This window comes from Leucoraja erinacea, chromosome 24, assembly GCF_028641065.1.
Source record: "Leucoraja erinacea ecotype New England chromosome 24, Leri_hhj_1, whole genome shotgun sequence".
Taxonomy (NCBI): domain Eukaryota; kingdom Metazoa; phylum Chordata; class Chondrichthyes; order Rajiformes; family Rajidae; genus Leucoraja; species Leucoraja erinaceus.
The window spans coordinates 20,969,941-20,994,300 of NC_073400.1; the positions used below are offsets into that span (position 1 = coordinate 20,969,941).

A 24,360-nucleotide genomic window follows, 5' to 3' on the forward strand; every position below is an offset into this window, starting at 1 on the left:
TCACGTTCTGGTTCGTTATCGTCGCCCTCACGTTAATTAATGCTACCTGAAGTAAGTTTGTGATTAACCACACAAATTACATTGTAACTTTGTGCGCTGATATGCATCGGCATACCTGTCATTTAAGTGGATTTGAAACTGTTCATCATTTATTAATAAAACAATGCTTTAATTATATTTTGAGTAAACATTCCCAGACCAAATGATCTAGGGCTCCAAGGTCTTCAAATCTGGCCTGACATACCATCACAGAATATGCCGTTGAAGCAAAACTGGAAACTCTGCAATTTCGTTTTGGATTATATTTGGTTCCGTGTCAATTTGGACAGTTCCTTAAAAGTGCACGTATTGATAACATGTGTTGTTATCCCTTATACTATTAACCCCAGATGTCGAAGAAAATACTTTTATATATCATGCAGTGACATGTTTGGGTGTTGAATTATATGGAATTATGCACGCACAATTCATTGTATTGCTGGAACATGTGTATTTGGCCCGTTGGCGTCATGGATTGTAATCACGCTATCGAAAGGTCACATTTTTTTTATCACGTTTAACTTCCTGTTCTAAGAAATGTCAAAGATACAGCACAGTATTCATGATTATGGTGAGTAAACGACTTCACAAAAGTACCGCTTAAATTTTGCAGTGAAAAAAAAAACGAATGGCCAGACAAACAAATGTCACTACTGAAAAATGAAAATCGTTCCAGATCGATGACATTTCGGCTTATAACATTCAGAAAAGGTTCTCGACATTAAATGTTCACGCGATGCAATTACGTTTGAGTGCCTTATCTGCCGAACGTTATCAATATTCTCCTTTGTTTTTCTTTTCATCTGACAATGTGTATAGACATTAAAAAAGCACACATCATTTATCTAGTTGATATTTTGGTTTTCATTTCTTGACGTTGGAATTTTCGAACGTAAATTTTGTAAGGAGCTTCGACGCGTCAATGGTAGAGCGTCCTAATCAGGATTACTTACAATCTTCGGAAAGACAATGACCAAGGTAGTTTCTAAATGCAGTCATCCTTCATCAGATAGCATGTGAAGGAGAAGAACAAATGAGCAGCGGCTTTAGCTGTTTTATTAATTTGTATGTGATTTAAAAAGCTGTAATTTTGATATTGTTAGAGCAAAAAGAAATCGCAAAAAATAAAGGTATTTTTCAGAGAATGACTATCATTGATCTATTTAATTGTTATGTTATTTTAGGACATTCATAGGGGAGTGTTTGGTTCTGCAATCTTCAGCGGGATATATTTGTTTCCTTCATTAATACGTGTTATTTGACGTCGACTTAAAAACCAATCAAAGCCTAATAAGCAATTTATGTCATCGGCCCTCACTGACAAAGTGTGCATCCATTGACCTCCAGCGAAATAGAAAGTGTTCATAATTATTTTAAAGTTGATTACTGAAAGAAAAATCGAACCTGGTCCGAGCAGGAAGTCGTGCACCTCTACGGGGTTGGGGAGGGCGGTGTGTGGTGGTGTGGGGGATGCATACATCCTCATTACAATCCACGCCGTATTTTATGATATGCTTATTCTTTGGGACATATTTCAGACGGAGGCAAAAGGTAATCCTGGGAATGGGCAATTATTATAGATGCATGCAAATTGTTTATCTTGGCCCTGAAGGAGAATATGGGAGTTATAATGGCAACTGTTCGTTTACAGCATTTGACAACAGACTGATGAATTCATCGATAATACTTGGTGTTGGCAATTCATTTCAGTTGATCATTCTGCGACTCGTCAGCAGACACAGCTGCACATGTCTGTTGTGTGGCACAACTGGGAGAGGAACAGTCTGGGAACTCCAGAGAACCGGTTTCAAATTTGATATCGCTTATTCGCTGTGTTTAATTTACATATCATCCCTTTAACTTCGCGGCGTTCTTCCCGTTGCTGGAGTTTCCTACCTGACCTTAAAGATATGTAGTTTGGTAAATAGATTGCCCGTTACATTACTCCGGAATGTTTCATGAGTGCCTTGAGTGTCGTCGATGAGCATGTGCAACGAGTAAAGATATAATTAATGGATGGTTAGTATAAATGGCTGGCCGCTGGTTCACACCAACCTGTTTCCATGCTGGATGCATTTATGACGCCACCGATCCCTTTTCATTCCGTCTTCCACTGAGATATCCTTTAACAGTTAAACTATCTATATTTTTCTTGCTACTCTCCGACCAGAAATTGAGGCACTGAAAACGAATATTACAGAATGTGGTAAGTAGCTCATTTAATTCTCCCGTTTGAGTTAATGCACACGTTAAAGGGGTTTGTTTTTCTCTATATTTGCTCCTTGTCTGAAAGTTGGACTTCCCCAACCATTGTTGAAATGGTCTTATACTTTTATTCAGCAGCAGTGTACTTATATCACAACAACAGGAACAAGCACCATAGCGTCACATAAACGAATCATGCAGTATATGTTCAAGGATCATCGCGGAAAAATGGGACGTTATAGAAAGAATGTGTTGGCTCAACAGAAAGGGGATTTTCGACAAGCGGAGATTAAATAAAATGACAATAAACATCATAACTATAAATCCACCACGAATTGATTAAAAACATGGCATTCAATGTGAATTCGAAAGTGCAAAATAATTGTCATTAATCGTTTACAGATTGCAGAAGAGGGATAGTTCGTTTTAGCTAGGCTGATCAAATAAATAATTGAATGCGTAAGCAGCATAGGCACGGATCAGGTAGACCCGTGTGGAAAAATATTCCAACTTAGCACATCAACTTTTGCACTAACAGTGGATAAATACAACACACTATCAAAAATATCGGATATTGGTGAGCCCAACTATCGTACCTCGTCGCATGCGATTATGAATGTGGTTCAAATTCATCAGAAGCTTTTCTTATGACCTTCCTTCCAGCATGACATAATTTAAAGCAGGCAAGATTGGCTGCGACACACAGCGCTGCTTTGGACTGTGACTGTTCACATGTGCTTAATTTCGAAGAATATCATGAAGCTCTGGAACTCTTCTGCGTATCAGACCGTTATCGCGGTGGGAAACAGAACACACGTTTCAGGTTGATGACCTTTGGAGAACATAGGGGATACAATATGCTCGGATATCTGCAGGAGGGATCTAGGGGTAACTTATCTCTGAAAACAGAGTGAATGTTTATCTTTAACATAATGTGGCCTGGTGAGATGTGCGTTTCCCGCAAATTCTCATACTGGTTTATATTTCCAGCATCGGCAGAGCCCCGACCCCACTCAATGTTCCCATAATTAGTTCAGGGTTTCTAAAATCATATTTCATGCTATTCATAAAAAAATGAACCCAGCGTAGAACCGCGAATCGCTCCTGGGGAAAAACCTGTGTGTAAAAATATGTTTACATTGAGTTGAAAAAATAGCCAATTTGAGAAAATCGCCAATTTGAAAAAATAATTCTAACATTGCATAATGTTATCATTGTTTCTTCTGTCTGCTTCTCCCATTAGAAAAACTACTCAGCCCTAACGATGGAGGTATTAATTCAATGCATCAAACTGTGATCATTGTTTCAATGTTATAACATGAACTTAGCAACTGAGTGTAATGCAGCGATGTGTGAAGTCATGCAGTTCGGTAAGAGGAATCGAAATGAACATTATTGTGCAATTGAGGGAATTTTAGAGGGATCTAGATGTGCTCTGTTGCATGAATCACAAAATGCTTGTCATGACATTCTATGCGCCATTATCATCTATCTGTCTATCTATCCATCTGTCCATCTGTCCACCTGTCCATAAATCTGATCTTGTGCACTTACGGTTTGTGTAGTTCTTCTACATGCGCAAAAACGCTACACGGTAGCGATACGATTTTTCGTCAACTCACTAAGCGTTCTCCTGTGCTGCGAGTGCAACAAGTTTGGTTTAGACCGGTAGTATAATGTAAAATTTAGCGTGAATGAAAAATCGTAACAACCGAGTGTGCGCAGATCGATCTCCTTTTCTGCCAGTCAACGCCGTGCGGATTGGTCTCTTCTCCTGTCACGCCCCGGGACGGTCCGCCTCTTCCTGCGCCATCGCGAAGCCGCTGACTTCACGATGTTCGGCCTAAACACATCGGAGACCCGACAGGGAAAAGTCGGATCCCCGAACAGGGAAAAGATTAAACGGTTTCCCCACCCAACCCCACACATACCCGCAGCTAAAAAATAATAAAACTAGAATCAAAACATACATTTAACGTGACAAAGATAAAAACAAATACTGACGGATTGCATTCGAGTTCCTGCCATTAGGCGCCGCCACACCACAGTCGGTGCGTTATCATTCGGTGAGAACAGACTTTTGTAGTCCAATTGGCATGCGAGAAAGCATAGCTAAAGTTGAACCCAGTAGGAATATGCTACACATGTCTATGAAACGAGAATGGATATGGGCTGGTTTGGCGATATTTCCATTCATCTACGTGGAATGGAAATATGGAATATGGGAGTAAATTTCTGATCTTTCCTAATAAAAGCATATATGAATGGTCGTTAATCTAAATTATTGAATTTCCTTAACTTACTTTACAGAGGTGGATAAACTGAGGGCAAAGATGTCGCAGCAAGGTGGGTAAACGCTAAGATAATACTCCTTCTTAAACAGAATCTAGGTCCCTACCCAACTGTTTGTCCATTCACTCCACAAATGATGCCTCGACTGATGTATTCCTCCAGTTATCGTCTTCCTTTGATCACCTATGGTCGGGGCCGAACCATCCGCATTGCCGCTGCCGACGGTCCGATGCTCAAACACTCGCGTAGGGATGATCAAAATTCCCGCGTTGGGACGGATCAAAGCACTCCGCGGAATGGAGCTCCTGAGTCGGCCTCTTCTTACTGGAAACCGCGGCTTCACGGTGTTAAAGTCCACAGGCCCCGCGGCCGGAGCTGTCGTTCCACGACAAAGGATCGCCCGCTCCGCGATGCTAAGTCCGCGCCGCGCCCTCGGTTTGAAGCTCCGGGCCTGTCTCCAGGAAAGTCCGCACCACATCTCGTTGTAGGCCGCATGGGTCACGGAGATGCAACACGAAAAAAATCTCAAATTCCGTCGAGGTAAGTGACTGAAATAATTTCCCCCTGATCCCTTATCCCCCACATAAAACATACCAAAAAGCATTAAAACATATGTTTAAGACATATATAAAATAGTAAAAAACAGAGAAGGGACGAGACAGACTATTAGCGAGGCGGCCATTACGAGCGACAGACAGTGCCGCATCGGTGAGGGGAAGGTCAGAGGGGATGGTGAAGCCACGATATGTGTGGGGTTTGGGGTCAGATGAGGGTCGTGGAGTGGTCAAAGGCCGAACCGACATGTGGTGGGGGGGATGATGGGTGTTCAGAGAGGAGGGGGTCGTGAGGACTATTATATGGGCGGGATGTCTTCCTTCCGTTTAAACCAGCGTCTCCAGTTCCATCTTCCACATGTCTTGTACATCTATTTCTTGTCTCTACAAATAATCCTTACGATTATTTCAATATCTTGACCTTTTTATGTCATGATGACAAAACAGGTATGAAACCTCTTGATTATGCGAACTGTGCATCTTTCTTTAATTTTTAGAATGTCCTACTTCGTCGTCATCAATAGTCAAAATGTTAACCAATTATTTATATTACCCCAGGGACAGGGACGAGAAATTAATAAATATACTTCGGTCCAAACTTCTTACATATGAATATAAATTGTAAAACACATTATCGTAGCATTATGTCCCTTGCTGTCACAGAGTTGCAGTTTGTCGTATAATGATCGATAAGTTAATCGATATATAAATCCATCTTCATGCACAGGCCGAATGCTTTGGCATATAAACCTCCGGGTGTTGAATGAAGTGCGTGTTACCAAACTATATATTGCAGGTTTTAAAGATAACTCGGTGCTCTGTTTAGATTAGACGATGAAGCGTACCACTGTGGGTGCCAATTAATATGGGAAAAGATCTGCAATATTTGGTTGAATGAAATTGGATTTAATTTTCAAATGTACAGTGTGCATGATATAAACCCCCTCACTAAGTTGTTTGAGTATATTATTCCAATGATGTTTTAAAGTAACCGAGTACTTCGTACATGTAGGTACAGCGAATGAAATTTACGGTTCCTCTCAACTATACTGTGGACAGACAACGGCAGACGCACTATGGCCCCAATATCTTACATTTCCTCTGAGGTTGCAACTATTAACAAACACGTAAGAATTCCATATATGCGCACCTGCATTATACATCAACTGTGAGTTGGTTCCATTTGTTTGAATTCGACGTAACTTTTGACATTATTGAGTAAATACAATTTATTCTCTCATATCATTACAGAAGAAGAAAATAGAAAGCTTCAATTACGTATGCAACTTAAACATATTTGCAATCTGCATTTTTCAAGTGAAATTGTAATAATTCTCCACATATCCCTTGACTCCGGTAACTTTAAGTGCTTTATCTAACTCTCTCTTGAACGCATCCCGAAAATCGTCCTCCACTGCCTTCTGAGGCAGAAAAATTCACAGATTCACAACTCTCTGGGTGAAAATGTTTTTCCTCATCTCCGTTCTAAATGGCCTTCCCTTTATTCACAAACTATGGCCTCTGGTACAGGACTCCCCCAACATCGGAAACATGTTTCCTGCCTCCAGTGTGTCCAACCCTTAATAATCTTAAATGTTTCAATGATCCGCTCTCATACTACTAAATTACAATGTAATCAAACCTAGCCGCCCCAGTCTTTCAACATATGGCAGGCCCGCCATCCCGGAGATTATGCTCGTGAACCTACCCAGCACTCCCTCAATCGCAAGAATGTCCTTCCTCAAATTTGGAGACCAAAACTGCACACAATACACCAGGAGTGGCTTCACCAGGGCTACATGTGTCTAATGTCTCATTAAAGATGATGAAAGGAACGATTAGATTATTTGGGTGGCTGGGAACGGACACATTCCTATTATTACTCGGTATCTATACTAGCTGTTGTGGCGAAACAGGGGGGCGTGACAATATGTGGAATTGTTGCATGCCGCTGGGATTATTTCGGTATGTGTTACGATAATATACCTCGGGGCAGCGTTGACATGCATATTTTCTTTCCATTTGATTTGTTAATAGAAATCGAATCGCTGCAAATGGAAGTAAACGATGCCGGTACAAATTAAGTTTTATATTTCTGCATAACTAATAAATTAATGTCCTTACAAAGGAGGACCCGGCGTGCGAGTCTGCCGTGAAGGAAGGGGACGAGCATAGGGGCCCGGCGTGGGGGAACCGCCGTGAGGTGGGGTAGATCAATGGACGATGGAGGATCTAGTGTGGGGGGTCTGCCGTGAGGGAAGGGGAAGAACAATGGGGACACGTCGTGGAGGGGCCGCCGTGGGGGGGAGCGGGAGAAAACAATTGGAAATGGAGGACTCGGCATGGGGAGACCGCCGTGATGGGGGTGGGGGGAGGGGGGGGGGGTGCATGCATGCCGGACTACAAGGGAAGTAAATCGGTAATCGGCGCGGCATTGGTCATAATTTTTGAACGCATTTTCAATAAGTAAGTGGAACCGGAGTACAGGAAGTAATCGACGTTGCTTTTTTCTTCAATACCGCAATTGCAAATGATTTCCCTCAACTGTTATGGCGCCATTGGACAATTTGATGATGTAACAGCTTACATTTAAATAGACCATAAACCACTCAGATATTCCGATAAGGTAACCCATTGTAGGATTAACAGCAACTATAGCATAAAGGAAACGTTGATATCATTCGTAACGCAAAGGTGAATCAGTTACGTTCCCATGGGCTTCATGGGTCGTTTTTTTTCAGTCTATAGGAAAGTGAGTATTCCGTTGTAATTTTTTTTTTTTAAGTAACCAAGAATTCTGAAGAGGACAAACAAGTTGACGTTCTCAACATGGACTTTAGTGAGGCTTTTGATAAGGATTTGCATGGTCAGATCACCTGGACCGTTAGATCATATTTCATCCGGGGACAGCTAGCTGCAAAGAGACAACATTCGCTTTATAGAAGAGGCTGATCGTGAGAGTTGGACTGTCGCACTGGAAGCATGTGCCTTATCGTGTGCCCTCGGGATCGGCGCTGGGCACATTGTTGTTTGTGGTTTACATCAACGATCATCAAATGTTTAGGACATGGTTAGTAAGTTTGCAGATATGACGGTTATTTACACACAACGAGGATCGTTTGGAGGAACAGCTCCTCATATTCCGCTTGGGGAGTCTGCATCTTGGGGGCATGAACATTGAATTCTCCCAATTTTGTTAGTCCTTGCTGTCTCCTCCGCTTCCTCATCCCTCCTGTTGTCTCCTCCTCCATCCCCTAATCCCCCCACCCCCCGATCAGTCTGATGAAGGTTTCCACTCTACTGCGGCACTCCACTTCCACTGCGGCAAGCCTCAACGACTTCCGCCCAGTTGCACTTACCCCCATCATCACCAAGTGCTTCGAGAGGCTGGTCCTGGCACACCTCAAAAGCTGCCTACCCCCCACACTGGATCCCTATCAGTTTGCCTACCGCAAGAACAGGAGTACGGAGGATGCCATCTCAACGGCACTTCACTCCGCCCTCTCCCACCTTGACAACAGAGACACTTATGTAAGAATGCTGTTCATCGATTACAGCTCAGCATTCAACACCATTATTCCATCAAAACTGATCACCAAACTCGGTAACCTGGGCATCGACCCCTCCCTCTGCAACTGGATACTGGACTTTCTAACCAACAGACCCCAGTCTGTGAGGTTTGACAAGCACACCTCTTCAACCCTCACCCTGAAACACCGGCGTTCCTCAGGGCTGTGTGCTGAGCCCCCTCCTCTACTCCCTCTTCACCTATGACTGCACACCTGTACATGGTACTAACACCATCATCAAGTATGCAGATGATACAACGGTGATTGGTCTCATCAGCAACAACGATGAGCTGGCCTACAGGGAGGAGGTCCAGCACTTAGCAGCATGGTGCGCTGACAACAACCTGGCCCTTAACTCCAAGAAGACCAAGGAGCTCATTGTAGACTTCAGGAAGTCCAGAGGCGGCACGCACACCCCCATCCACATTAACGGGACGGAGGTGGAACGCCCGTTCTAGCTTCAGGTTCCTGGGAGTCAACATCTCCGATGACCTCTCTTTTAAGAGGAACTGCTGATCAAGAAGGCTCATCAGCGTCTCTTCTTCCTGAGGAGACTGAAGAAGGTCCATCTGTCTCCTCAGATCCTGGTGAACTTCTACCGCTGCACCATCGAGAGCATCCTTACCAACTGCATCACAGTATGGTATGGCAACTGCTCTGTCTCCCGACCGGAAGGCATTGCAGCGGGTGGTGACAATTTCCCAACGCATCACCGGTTCCACGCTCCCCTCCCTCCTGTCCAAAGCAAGCGCTGTAGGGCGCCTCCCTCTGCTCTCACCCCCCATGGACTGTTTTTACCCTCCTTCCGGGAGGCGCTACTCTCTCTCCGTTTTCGAGGAACAGCTTCTTTCTTCTAAACCCTCCCCAATCCCCCCCCCCCCCCCCCCCCCCCCCCCCCCCCCCCCCGATTCAGTCTCAAGGGAGATGCTAAATGCATTTCGTTGTCTCTGTACTGTACCCTGACAATGACAATTAAAATTGAATCTGAATCTGAATCTGAATCTGAATCTTTCGGCCCGAAACGTTGCCTATTTTCTTCGCTCCATAGATGCTGCTGCATCTGCTGAGTTTCTCCAGCTTTTGTGTGTACCTTCGATTTTCCAGCATCTGCAGTTCCTTCTTAAACAATCGTTTGGATAAATGACGTGATTCACTAATATGTGCATCTTAACGCAACAAAGTCGACATCAAATGAAAATGCAGATTCCCAATGCAGAAGCTCCGTTCTTTCCAGTCGAATTGTTGACTTCATTTCACCGGGATAGTTGCGAATGAAATAATCTTTAAGACGCAGACCATCCAGTGCTGTGAAATATAAAAATGTGTTTTTCAAAGTTTCTGTTCGACATTCAATACCAAATATTATATATTTACATCACCAGCGGATCTCCAACGTAAAGGTGAGAGTAAAAGAAACGGTAATATGGTATATAAATATAAATGCAATGTTGGCCCATCAGTCTCTGATTTGCAGCATCCACCTTCCCACTATTGTAGTAGAATTCGGTGCTCTCGTTAACATACTGTATCCCTACCATCACCTATTATCTGGATTACGACCTGAATTCGGTCTTCAGCCTACAGGCGCATAATTATACTCATCCCTTTGCGTGTTTTCTCCATGTAAAACAATTCAATTCATAATTTAAGAAAAATTGCACAAACATTGACTATTTCATGGCACCGCAGGTTTGAGCAGACTCAATTAATAGCCACAAGTTATATGAGTAGAATTAGGCCATTCTGTCCACCGAGGCCGGCATTCAATCATGACTGATCTCTGCCTACTAACCCCATTTACCCGCCACGTCCCCTTAACACCTTACACATTTTCTAGTCAAAAATGTGTCTCTTTCTGTCTTAAAAATGTCCACCATCTTGGCCTCCACAGCCCTGTGTGGCAATGAATTCCTTAGCTTAATTACCCCCTGAATGAAAAAAAAACGTCCTCCTCACCTCATTTCTAACCGAGCACCCTTTAATTCTGAGGCTATTACCGTTGGTCCTCGACTCTCACACCAGTGGGTACATCCTTTACACATCCTCGCTATCTATTATTATGAAACTTTCAATTTGGTTCCCCCTCACCCTTCTAAACTCCAACGAGTGGAGGCCCAGTTCTGTCAAACGCACTCATACCTGGAATCATTCTTGTAAACATCCTCTGGAAACTCTCCGGAACTAGCACATTCTTCCTCAGATATGGGGCCCAGATTTTCTCATAGTACTCCAAATGCGGCCTGACCGGCGCCTTATAGAGCCTCAGCATAACGTCTCTGTTCTGGTATACCACTCCTCCTGATATAAATGGTAACAATGCTATTCCAACACCTATTCGTGTATATCATTATCGTCTGTGCAATATTTACCTTTGTTCGTCGAGATGTACTCTGTCCGTGCCACGTGAATGAAGTCCGACGTAGGTCACTTTCTGCATTAGCTCGGATAACCAATCAGATATCTATATATCTGGAAATTATTTTTCCGGTTATTATTATTAACAGCAGTAGTGGAGTTTACACTGAGTACTTTGTACTCTGGAACGTCTGGCATTTGAAAACAATTAAACCGAAACGTATAAACTACTGAATATTGCCAATCAGATACAACAACATCATATACCTACATATTTATTTAAACAATTTCGATTGATGCACTCTCACGATTGCAGTCATGGCTTCGGCCGTATTTTACGACAGCTGTGGGAAAAAACATCCACATGAAAACTGACGTTTAAACTTAGTGAAGAAACATAGCAAAGATTACTGAACAGCAAGTTTAACATGCAGGTATACAGGACGCCACAAACATTCAGATGTTGTAGAATTTCTACGGCTCATATTTGTTGTAGTGTGTCTATTATTTTGGGGAGTTATAACGGATCCTTCTGCTTTTAATAGTATTATTTTTACAATTATTTTTTTATTTACCTTTGGAATTCTAATCCCGTTTATGCAGAATCCCGGAGAACGTGCCAAAATGATGGTGCGTGTAAATGAAGGGCATTCTCCTTACTTGTATTTCGGGAGTAAATCGCAATAAGCTGAATAGAAAATTGCTTTTAAATGGAAGTATATAATTGATGGGATGTTGTGAAGTAGTGGTTTAAGCAGCGATATTCTTGCTATTGAGGGAGTGCAGCGTAGGTTTACAAGGTTAATTCCCGGGATGGCTGGAATTTCATATGCTGACAGAATGGAGCAGCTGGGCTTGTACACTTGGGAGTTTTGAAGGTTGAGAGGAGATCTCATTGAAACATATAAGATTGTTAAGGGTTTCGACACGCTAGATGCAGGAAACATGTTCCCCATGTTGGGACAGTCCAGAACCAGGGGCCCCAGCTTAAGAATAAGGAGGAAGCCATTTAGAACGGAGACGAGGACAAACTTTTTCTCACAGAGAGTGATGAGTCTGTGGAATACTCTGCCTCAGCGGACGGTGGAGGCAGGTTCTCTGGATGCTTCCAAGAGAGAGGTAGGTAGGCATCTTAAAAATATCGGAGTCAGGGGATATGGGGAGAAGGCATGAATGGGGTACTGGTTGGGGATGATTAGCCATGAGCACATTGAATGGCGGTGCTGGCTCGAAGGGCCGAATGGCCTAATCCTGCACCTATTGTATATTGACTATTGCCTATTGTCTATTGACTTGTAGCTATGGATCATGTCATAAATGTGTTTCTGACTGCACACTGTGATTCGCATTTTCTTTGCTGTGACTCGCCAATCACACTTACATTTAATTCACATCCATGAAAGATGATGACGGTGCAACTTCCTAGAAATGTTCTGAACGTGTTCACGCATAACGAAAGTAAACGACAGGATTTACAGTGTAATGCAGGTAAACGTGCTACAACGGTTTGCCAGCGACCTGAATGCGGTTATGAAGGCTTAGTGAGTGGCCGGGGCACGCTGACGTTGGGAGTGCAGATAAAAACATTCAAACAAGTATTTCGGTCTCGAAGCGGCCGGGCAGACAGTGATTTGGCGATGGCCCGGTCTGTGGCCGGACTAACAAACGATAAGGGTCGGCGTTGCCGATGGCTTCAGCCTGGGGAGAGAGTCGGCGAAGTTATAGACAGTAGACAATAGGTGCATTCGGCCCTTCGAGCTAGCACCGCCATTCAATGTGATCGTGGCTGATCATCGCCAATTAGTACCCCGTTCCTGCCTTCGCCCCATATCCCCTGACTCCGCTATCTTTAAGCGCCTCATCTAGCTCTCTCTCTTGGTATCCAGAGAACCGGCCTCCACCTCTGAGGCTGCGAATTCCACAGACTCACAATTCTCTGTGAGAAAATGTGTTCCCTTGTCTCCGTTCTTAATGGCTTACCACTTATCCTTAAAGTGTGTCCCCTGGTTCAGGACTCCCTTAAATCGGGAACATGTTCCCTGTCTCAAGCGTGTCCAAATCCTTCACAATCTTATATGTTTCTATAAGATACCTCTCATCCTTTTAAACTCCAGAGTGTACAAGCCCAGCCGGTCCATTCTCTCAGCATATGAGTCCTGCCATCCAGGCGTCGGTCCAGTACGAGGCCGTAGAACCTCCGGCCATGGGAAGTTCTGGTTTAGATCATGTTGGGTCGGTGAGATCCCGGACGGGAAGCGCGTGAATTTGCGATAATTCGTAGAGGTTCGGTAGATGAAAAAGCGGATGGAAGACGGAGCTACGTTGCAGGATGAAGTGCAGTTTCGGTCTATGAGCAGATCTGGGGAGTGAGAACCGGCGTTGAGGAAACTTCCATAGCACCACTGGTAAAGTGAGCCCGGAGATGCGTATACATGCGCGCACGCGTTTCCGTGAGTGTTTGTGTGCGCGTGTGTGTTTGAGAGTGAGAGAGAGAGAGAGAGAGAGAAAGCGAGAGAGGGAGAGAGACGGAGCGTGAGAGAGAGAGAGAGAGAGAGAGGGAGGAGAGACGGAGAGAGAGAGAGAGAGAGAGAGAGAGAGAGAGAGAGAGAGAGAGAGAGAGAGAGGAGAGAGAGAGAGAGAGAGAGAGAGAGAGAGAGAGAGAGAGAGATTTAGTTATCATTGGTCTTCGTTCTGATTTTTTGCAGAAGAGGAGATGAGAGAAAATACGCCAGGTGAGACTGAATGGTCAAATAGTAAGTTCAGAAATCCTAATATGCGGGGAAGCTTCGAGTGAAAGATTACAAGCTGCTTTGAAGTATTACATAATTCAAATGGTACAGACGATCAGGCATTGCCACAGAGGACATATCCCAAAATGAATAGTTACATAGCGAAAGGTACAGAAATGCGCCATGGTTTAATCCCCTGGAAGCTGGGAAATCATAGGTTGTTGTCATTTGAAATACAAGTACGCTGTGTATGTAGCCTTTGTGGAGAGAAACAAAGTTAATATTTATATTCGAATATTGTTCATTCCCGCCGAAAATATGGTATGCTCTAAAATTGTTGAATATGGATAAGGTGGCTGAGAAAAAAAATAACATCAATTGGGGATCATTTTTATCATAATGGACATCTGCGGCTGCTGCAAGAGGATGTTGATTGTTTACGGATAAAAACGTCTCTAAATTAAACAAAACTATGGAAGTCGCAAATACAAGATCTATGTTAAACGTTAGATATAACGTGTGGGTTTTGGAGACGTGATGTAAACTTTCAGCAATAATTGTATTTTTGCACCTTGTCAGAAGATGTGTTGCACATTTATAGTGTTCAACTTTCATTCGAAGATCCCAACATGCGGTACAGAGGAGAAATTACTTTAATTGATTTGAAAATTAAAATAATAACCAACTGCAAAAGCGAGGACATGCTGGTAGTCTGATTGACAACGTTCTACGAAAGTGATATCTAAATCTAATTTGATCTAGAATCTGTATTAGCCACATTGTCATGCACGGAACATATATACGAAACAAGACAAATAAATTGGCTCCTTGGTACATTGGATAGCATGGAGGTTGTTATCAATGAACTTTGCTCTCATGCTCGTCATTGCTGTGCTCGGTTATCTTCCAGCAGAAGAGAAAGTAAGACGAACAAATAATGGTAAGCAGTATATCAAGTCTGACCGCAATAACCATGCGATTTATTCCATTCTAATGCATTTTAACAAGCCACTGGGACTCTTGTGAATAACTTTTGAGCATATCATCTCGTATGATATATTGATATTTTCTTTTCAGTCATACCTAATGTGCAGCAACTACTTAAGTATTATTTTACTGTGTTTAACCTAATGCAACAGCACAGATAAAATACATTTCCCATCGTCTTATAGACAATAGACAATAGGTGCAGGAGTAGGCCATATGGCCCTGAGTGCCAGCACTGCCATTCACCATGATCATGGCTGATCATTCACAATAGTTACCCCGCTCCTTCCTTCTCCCCATATCCACTGACTGCTATCTTTGTGAGCTCTATCTAACTCTCTCTTCAAAGCATCAAGAGAATTGGCCCTCACTACCTTCCATGGCGGAGAATTACACAGATTCACAACTCTCTGGGTGAACATGTTTTTCCTCATCTCCGTTCTAAATGATCTACCCCTTTATCGTAAACAGTTATGGACTCCACAAACACAGCGGCCACGTTTCCTGCCGCTATCGTGTCCAATCGCTTAATAATCTTATGTGTTTCAATAAGAATCCCTCTCATCCTAAATTCCAGTGTATACAAACCCAGTCGCTCCATTCTTTCAACATTTGACAGTCCCGCCATCGCGGGAATTAATCTCGTGAAGCTACGCTGCACTCCCTGAATAACAAGAATATTCTTCCTTAAATTTGGAAACCAAAACTGCACACAATACTCCAGGTTTGGTCTCAACAGGGCCCTGCATAACTGCAGAAGGGCCTCTTTGCTCCTATACTCAAATCTTCTCGTTATGAAGGCTCAAATACCATTAATTTTCTGCACTACCTGCTCTACCTGCATGCTTACTTTCAATGACGAATGTACAAGGACGCACAGGTCTCATTGCACTCCCCCTTTTCCTAAGTTGATACCATTGAGATACTCATCTGCCTTCCTGTTCTTGCCACCAAAATGGATAACTTCACATTGATCCATCTGCCGTGCATCTGCTCACTCATCCAACCTGTGCAAGTCACCCAGCATCCTACCATCCTCCTCGCAGTTTACACTACCACCCAGCCCTGTGTCATCTGAAAAATTGCTAAGGTTACTTTTAATCCCTTCATCTAAATCACCAATATATATATTGTAAATAGCTGCAGTCCCAGCACCGATACGTGCGGTACCCCACTAGGCACTGCCTGCCACTCTGAAAGGGGCCCGTTGATCCATAATATTTGTTTCCTGTCTGCCAGCCAATGTTCTATCCATATCATTACCCGACCCCCTATACAATGTGCTCTATTTTGCCCATTAATCTCCTATGTTGCACCTCATCAAATCCTTCCTGAAATCCTGGCACAGCACACCCACTGGCTCTCCTTTGTTCATTTTCCATGTTACGTCCTCAAAACATTTCAGAAGATTAGAGGATTTCCCCTTCGTAAATCCATGCTGACTCAGACCGATCCTGTTACTGCTATCCACACGTGCCGCTATTTCATATTTTATAATTGTCTCCGGCATCTTTCCCACCACCGATGTCAGGATCAACTGATCTATATAATTCCCTGCTTTCTATCTTGCTCCTTGCTTGAAAAGTGAAATAGCATTAGCAACCCTCGAATGCACAGGAACTGATCCTGAATCTATAGATCATTGGAAAATGATCACCAATGCGTCCACGTGTTCTAGAGCCACCTCATTAGCTTCCCTGGGATACAGACAATCAGGACCCGGGGATTTGTCGGACTTCAGTCTCATCAGTTATTCTGAAGTCGCAGTATGACCACACGAATGGCAAATCTTGATACTTTTTTTGTTTATGGATTCTGTTGAGATTAATGAAATAAAGGGAAACAAGGAATATACCCAAGATGTACTTGGGCCAAATGTTTGGTTTTGTGCTAATGAACCTACGTAAATCAAACTAATTTGACCGAATGTGCCCTCGCGTTTGTACACTGGCATGCCTCCGAATACTTTATTGATCGTCCAGACCACAGGCGGGAAATAATAGTTCATGTGCATCTCCTTATTAATTACTGGTGGCTGTCGGACAAAGTGTTGATATAATGATATGGTCCGAACATCACACCTCTTTTAGTGAGGTAATGTTTCCAGAATTTGTTAGATTCATATATTTGGTGAAAGTATGGTGTTCAATTACAGTAGACGACGAATTGAAAAACAAGGATACAGGTAAGATAATACAACCTGCATTTAGTGGCGATACTGCTTACGATTATGACTTGAATTCTGGCTTTTATTCCCAAGGCTAATAGAGTGTAATGTTCTTGTAACTTACTTCTATTCAACAAATGACAGTTCCAACAATAAGTTATGCAATTAAACGTGTACAATATACTGCATGCATTATTCAATACTTGTTCGTCCGATGTGTTGCATGGCATTATTAGCGTACTTGCTGTGGAGATATGTTGTCCTGTATGCTGTATAAACGTACATACTATACATTAAACAAAGCCAGCCATAATCCTGTTTTATGGCGCGAAAGACAATTATTTCGTGAATAATGTATCGAATATTCGCGGTTTCGTTTTGGTAATTTATAGCCTAATCTGCACACCCGACTGAATATTCTGAAATTTTAAATAAGGGAAGAAAATTGTGACCGACAGGCAAATATATAACATTTTTGTTTCAGAAATCACTGAACTGTTGCAAAAGCTTCAACAGTTGGGTAAGTGGAATTGCACAGAAATATCCGCAATTTTACGGAATGTATATAAGCAAGAAGGATCTAGCGAACGTAATACGTTGTTTTTCGGATGGGTAAGGTGTTGACAACATTTTGACATAACATATAATATGTTTGGTATATGCGGAATCTCGGAAAACTAGGATAATGCTGAAGTTGGCGATGATGATAGAAATACGGCTGCATCGAATAATCTGAATAGTAATATTAATAATAATAATAATAATAATAATAATAATAATAATAATAATAATAATAATAATAATAATAATAATAATAATAATAATAATAAAAATAATAATAATAATAATAATAATCATCATCAGATCATCTAATAATAATAATAATATAATAATCATTAATAAGTATTAATATTATTATTATTATTATTATTATTATTATTATTATTATTATTATTATTATTGTTTTTATATGATGATTTGTTCTGGTATTTTTCATATAGCAAACAACCCACCTAGTGTCAGTGGATCTCAAAGATTGGTGCAATAGCGATGGCAAATAATCTGAACATTTTGTGTATGCTGAGCACCACAGCAGCGGATGCAAATTGATGCAGTCCATTCTGTTTGATAGATTTATTCAATTTGGAATGCGCAGTGGACAACAAGCATGAACTAAAGATATCAGGACATATTTATGAATGTGCGGAAACTTCGATTCATAAAACCACTGGTTTTGGGGAATGATTATGTTCCTTTACATCCTCTTAGAAACAGCATCCAGAACTGGCAGAAGAGGTAACAATCATGCAAGCTGGATGTTGTTCGAAATAAGATAAATAACTGCCTAATGTCAATGATGTGCTTTATTTTTTACGTGATAATTGGCTCCTCGGACAGAAGCTATTGCGACTCATTTTAGCAAAGTTCGTTATATTTGTAATGGTCCATGGCACATTTTATACAGGCAAATAGCAACAAATTCTGGAGGATTGACAGGAACAATACAAACATGCTATTTTTTTCAGTTTTATTCAACAGACACATTATTGCTCACAAGTGATTTCCGATGTGTATAATATAATAGTTTAATTAAAACAACAATATATCTGCGATAAGCACCTTATCTGCCCTGCATCTCGCTGATTCGGTAACCTTTGAGCAAATGGCGTGAAGGCCTGATGCCACACGTATTTATTTTTAACCAAGTAGCACAATAATGGAAGTTCAGTTTATGATTGACCAAGAATTAAAACTGTTATGAAGTCAATCATTTATATCGAGTGCTTCAGTGTAGTGTAAAAATACTTGTTATACAATAACTTTAAATTCATTAAAGTACTTTCTTTATTATTTCAATATTATTTACTGCACTTTATTAGATAATGTATTCTGATCAACCGGAATGGTGGCAACGTTAGTTAACAGCAATATGCCAATACATTATGATATGTGTATTTACAAATAGAAAGTTGCACCAGGCCCAATAAATTCTGACAATTGAATGTAATCAATCGAAAGTTAAACTACAGTTAGTTAGTTGGTTCCGAGGGGACGAGCGACACATCATTCCTCTATCGGAGACGTTATTCTATGGGGATTAGCACAAGGTATGACTTACAAGATGGCTGATTCAGGTACAAAGTATTTTGCTGGGAAGCTGTGGACAGTTTGTTCTCAGTCGTTTAAACAGCAATTCAAATAGCCTTAGCTAATTATTATTTGCAAATTAACCCTTGCCACGTCGTGGTTTACCCAATGCGACTTTGAATATTTTCATTCTGTATTTGCTTAACATAATGCGTAGTACACGACTGAATGTATCGCGCTATTTTCTATGTATTCCGTGCCCCCCCCCCCCCCCCCCCTCCACTGCTCTAAGATAAAATGAGACAGTATACAGCAAATCAAATTAGATCGAATGTGATAGTATTTGCAGACGAGGCGGTACAATGTTGCACCCGTCCTAACGAATCCTTCTATGTCCCAAAACAATGCTACTCATTCAAAAAACGCTAGCAATTATAAGGAATAAATGCTTTCATATGCGTCATTTCTCTTCAGGTCTTGGACAGAGTTGCATCTTTGACGGTGAGAACCAGGCTCAAACCATTGAATTGTTGTTTATTCCCTCATAGATGAAGCCAATTACTCGTGCTGCCCATTACCCGTTTATTAAAGCGCGATTTATATTAATCACAGTCCATCGTAATCATGTATATTCTCAAATGCGCAGATGACTGACAATAAATATGTGTTTTTTGAACAAGAGGGAACATTCGTGAGAAATACATATAGAAATATGTTCAATAAAACAAAAATGCCGCTGCAGAATATGATACGGCCCTGAGCATTCTGACATGCCCGCCCTTATGACTTGATCACGTGCCATCTAATCTTTTTTGTCAAAACTTAGACGCTCCTCCAATTTCATCTTGCAGATGAAGAGCTTCGTGAAAAAAACGCAGGTAAAGTACTGAAACGCTACATTACAACGCCAAATGAGACATCGAATGGATAGATTTTCACTGTGGCTCTTTCAGTAATAACAGCGGAATCTCCTATTTTGCTATAATTGGCCATCTATTCGATGAGTGAAGGCATTCTGTGAAATGCGAGTCAAGAATATATGGATTGCAAGTTAATGGATTGCAACTGAAGAATATTATCTAATAAAACCATATTTGCAGCACATGTTTGAATGCTGCCTTAATAGTTTCCCATTTTTTTCCTCACTTCATAACTCGATACATTTGATGTCCCGCACGTGAGTGGTGACTAAAGTTATAGCACATGGTATTGGGGGTAGGGTGTTGACGTGGATAGAAAATTGATTGGCAGACAGGAAGCAAAGAGTAAGAGGGAACTGGTCATTTTTAGAATGGCAGGCAGTAGCGAGTACAATGCCGCACGGCTCGGTGTTGGGGCTGCAACTGTTTACCACATATATTAATGATTTGCAAGATGGAATAAGGAGCAACACACATATATTAATGAGGTTGAATTGCAGGTGCGTGGCAGATGCAGTATAATATAGATAAATGGAATAAGGAGCAACACTTGCAAGTTTGCGGATGACACACAGCTGGGTGGCAGTGTGAACTGTGAAGTGGCTGTTAGGAGGTTGCAGTGTGAACTGTGAAGTGGCTTTTAGGAGGTTGCAGCGTGGCCTGGACAGGTTGAATGAGTAGGCTGATGATTTAAGAGAGAGATAGACTCTAGGTAGAAACATATAAAATTATAGAGAAGACTGGACAGACTGGAAAACATGTTCCCAATGTTGGGCGAGTTTCGGCCCCCATGATAAGTATAAAGTGACGACAACCATGCTGGTGTAACTTGCATCACATAATGCATGGCGGTGTATCTGCCCTAGCATGTTTCTGTTTCCATGATAAGTATAAAGTGACGACAACCATTCACTTGCAACATAATGCACGTATCTGTAGCACGTCTCCTTTAGCCAATAAAGCTCAAAGCATACATATGGACACAGCGCTATGTATTAATTAGCGTCTTCCGACACCATTCCAAACACTTCACATGGAAAACTGTATTCATTTTTAGGCTATCTGACCAGACAGTTCTTAAAATATATTTTTGACCCTGCGTATAAGAAGATAATGTACTTGATTCAAGCATACGACAGATCGCTTATGCTCTCACAGATCACACGGTGTGGAAACAGGACATGCGGTCCTACTTGCCCACATCGCACAACATGTCCCAGCTATACTAGTCCCACCTGTCCGCGTTTGGTCCACATCCCTCCAAATCTGTCCTATCCATGTAAATGTTTATCTGTTTCGTAAATTTTGGGATAATCCCCGCTTCAACTACTATCTCTTCTGGAAGGGTGTTCCATGCACCCAGCACCCTTTGTGTGAGAAAGTTACCCCTCATATTTCTATTAAATCGTTTCCCCTTCACCTTAAGTCAATACCCTTTGGTCATCGATTCACCTATACTGGACAAGAAACTCCTTGCATCAGCCCGATTGAGATTTTTTACACCTCAGTAAGATCACCCCTCATCCTCCTGCGCTCCATGGACTGGAGTCTCAGTCTACTCAAGCTCTCCCCATAGCTTGGGCCATTTAGCCCTGGCAACATGTTTATAAATCTTCTCTGTACCCTTACCAGCTTGACAACATATGTCTACAACCGTGCGCAGAACTGAACATAATAATGTAAATCGGCCTCACTAGCGTGTTATACGACTGCGACCCGACTCTCATCTTCTATACTCAATACTGTGACAGATGCAGGCCAACGGGCCAAATGCCTTTTTGCCCACCGCATCTACCCGCGGCTCCACCTTCAAGGGGTCATGCACCTGTACTCCTAGACCCCTCTGCTCTGCAACACTCCCCAGAGCCCTACCATTCACTTTGTAGTTCCTGCACATGTTTGACTTTTCAAAATGCAACACCTCCAATTTCTCGGCAATAAATGGCATCAAAATTCGTCAGCCAGCCTGGCCAATCAATTAATAGCTTGCACATTATTGTGTACACCCGTATTCACTATCTGCATACCACGCACGTTTGAATCATCTGTAAAGTTGATAATCTTCTCGTGTACGCTGTCATCCAATTAATTGATATAGATGACAATCAGTAACGAACCCAGCACGGAAACCTGATACACACCACTATCACGGGCCTCCAGTCCGAGAAACAACCTTCCACCATCAAACTTTTGCTTCCTTCCATGAAGCCAATTTCCTATCCATTCAGCTATCTCTCCTTGGATCCCATGCGATATAACCTTCCAGAGCAGCATATCATGCGGAACCTTGCCGAATGCTTTGCTGAAGTCATCCACATGACAACTTCAACAGCTCTGCCGTCGTCGGCGTTTTGATCACGCCTTCAAAAAACTCAATCGGATGCTGACTATCCATAATCAGCTCTTGTTCGTCTAAATGCCTGTATGTCATATCCCTCAGAATACTCTCTCGTATTCACCGTGGAAGTGTGATCTCATGGAATCAATATAAAATCTCCGTTTTTAAAAAAAAGTTAGCCGCGTGGTTAACTTCGCCTGTAACGTAACTGCTAACACTCCCCTTTTATTTATGCCTTATTTATCCCCTTAGATATATTTTAATTTTATAAGATAATAATTTAGTGATGTAAGGTTGATCGCAAGGAAAACGTGCGGGTGTGTAATCACCTTGCTTGGAACTGCACAATTATCACATATCCTTTGCATTTGCAGAACTGGATTCTTTAAGAGAGGATCTGCAAATGAAAGGTGAGAAAGTAATCAACCTAACTTTCAACATTGTTCTTTCCCTATATATATTTCCTTCGCAGATGAGTGCCACTGCCATATCCGTTATTTATTCGGCAGCCCGAATATCCGTTCTGAATGTAATTGATAAACCGTTGAATAGTTGCAAATAATGTGAAAATCAGTGTCGAGTTGCAAGAAAACCACACAGCAACCTATGAATTACGCGCAATATCAAGCGCAATCTGGATTATTCCATTTTCCAGCGAAGGTACTATCGTAATAATTTTTGAAGAGATAGAGAACAAACAACGTCGAAAATCTGGCGATCGAGTTCCATTAAAGATGATGTGCTTTTGGAATAGGGCCCTGAAGAGAGGACTGGATCAATCTATGAGAAGCCAGGAGATGGTGAGAAATTAATACATTGAACAGGAAGCTGTCACGAGAACGCCAAGCAGAGCGCAGGCCACCAAATTCAAATGCAATGTCAAACTATTTCTAGCAGAGTGCTGGCCACCAAATTCAAATGCAATTTCATACCATTTGGGCTTCATACTCATGCCAACACCCCCCCCCCCCCCCCCCCCCCCACCCCGGAGGGGCGCAGCCTTCATCATGGTGATTGACAGGCGAGAGGACAAATCAGCTGTTCTTAAGAGTTTTTAAACATCAAAACCTTTTTGATATTCCATCAAACGGAAAAATATTCGGTGTTGCCTCAGCGACGCAAGACTGAGTAAGATGGCTAAAATTATAACGATTTTTGCTAGCGTTTTTTTCCAAAATCAATATAGAGCACAGACAGGAACTTGTCAAGATTAGACTTTTAGTTATTTACTAGACTAAGTGGGACCTGTTAGGTCCCAGCATCATACGGGAGGGCTGGTCACCAACGCAATATTCCACCTCTCCACCATTTGGGCAACCAATTGGGCTGCAGCCATCTGACACCCAAAATTCATTTTGTGAACACAAACTTGTTAAAAAAAGACGAGGCAAACAATTAGGCTGCAGCCACCTGACAACCAAAATTCATTTTGTGAACACAAACTAAAAAAAAAAAGGCGAGGCAAACAATTGGGCTGCAGCCACTTTACAGCCGCATCGCGGGGACTCACCGTGGAGTAGACGTGCGTTCATTGTTACTCGCAGCTCAGAGAGCCGTGATCCGCTCGCTTTCTGGGTCTGGCAGAGACTGAGTGAGGTACTACACTTCCGGGCTTTATATCCCCCCCCCCCCCCCCCCCCTGTCGCCAGCGGGAGCAGCAGAGAGAGCGGGGATTTAAAAAAAAACATTTATATCTCTCTTATTTTTCATCGATGGGAAAAATCCTCTGGTCCCGGAAGGCGGAAGGGGGCTCTGAGCGAAGTGACCAAAAATGACGGCCGTCGGTGGCGACGTTCTCTCGGAAATCGCAGCACAGTGGGCCAAAAGCAGTCAAGATTAGACTTTTAGTAATATAGATAGATCATGGCAAGCTTGAGTACTTTAGAAACATTAAAATCTGGCCATGTTAGTGGACAATATTACCAAGAGGGAAATGATTAATTTGCCTCACCAAAGCATTCACGATTAAAGCAGCGCTTATTAAAGAATCAGTTATTTAAATAAATCAATGTAACATTAAAACATCACGATAACAGTGTTCATAAATTCATAATTGATAGGAGAAGAATTAGGCCATTCGGCCCATCAAGACTACTGCGTCATGAAATCACGACTGA

The 24,360-nt window shown here is 42.1% G+C and overlaps 1 protein-coding gene across 2 annotated transcripts in view; it reads left to right on the forward strand.

Annotated features, from left to right (window-relative positions):
* The first annotated feature begins 3,467 nt into the window (after positions 1–3,467).
* LOC129708765 (E3 ubiquitin-protein ligase TRIM69-like) overlaps positions 3,468–24,360 on the forward strand; it is a 32,820-nt gene continuing 11,927 nt past the window's right edge. The window contains exons 1-12 of one of the 2 annotated variants that reach the window (XM_055654721.1): positions 3,468–3,514; positions 4,555–4,590; positions 6,342–6,368; positions 7,128–7,163; positions 10,042–10,059; positions 13,720–14,683; positions 16,886–16,915; positions 17,382–17,417; positions 18,167–18,193; positions 19,460–19,486; positions 19,837–19,863; positions 22,618–22,653. In XM_055654721.1, coding sequence (XP_055510696.1) covers positions 14,605–14,683; positions 16,886–16,915; positions 17,382–17,417; positions 18,167–18,193; positions 19,460–19,486; positions 19,837–19,863; positions 22,618–22,653 — 262 coding nt within the window. In that variant the 5' untranslated portion in view covers positions 3,468–3,514; positions 4,555–4,590; positions 6,342–6,368; ... (1 more) ...; positions 10,042–10,059; positions 13,720–14,604. Of the gene's footprint in view, positions 3,515–4,554; positions 4,591–6,341; positions 6,369–7,127; positions 7,164–10,041; positions 10,060–13,644; positions 14,684–16,885; positions 16,916–17,381; positions 17,418–18,166; positions 18,194–19,459; positions 19,487–19,836; positions 19,864–22,617; positions 22,654–24,360 lie in introns of those variants that run through there. The other variant, XM_055654722.1, reaches the window with a different exon arrangement.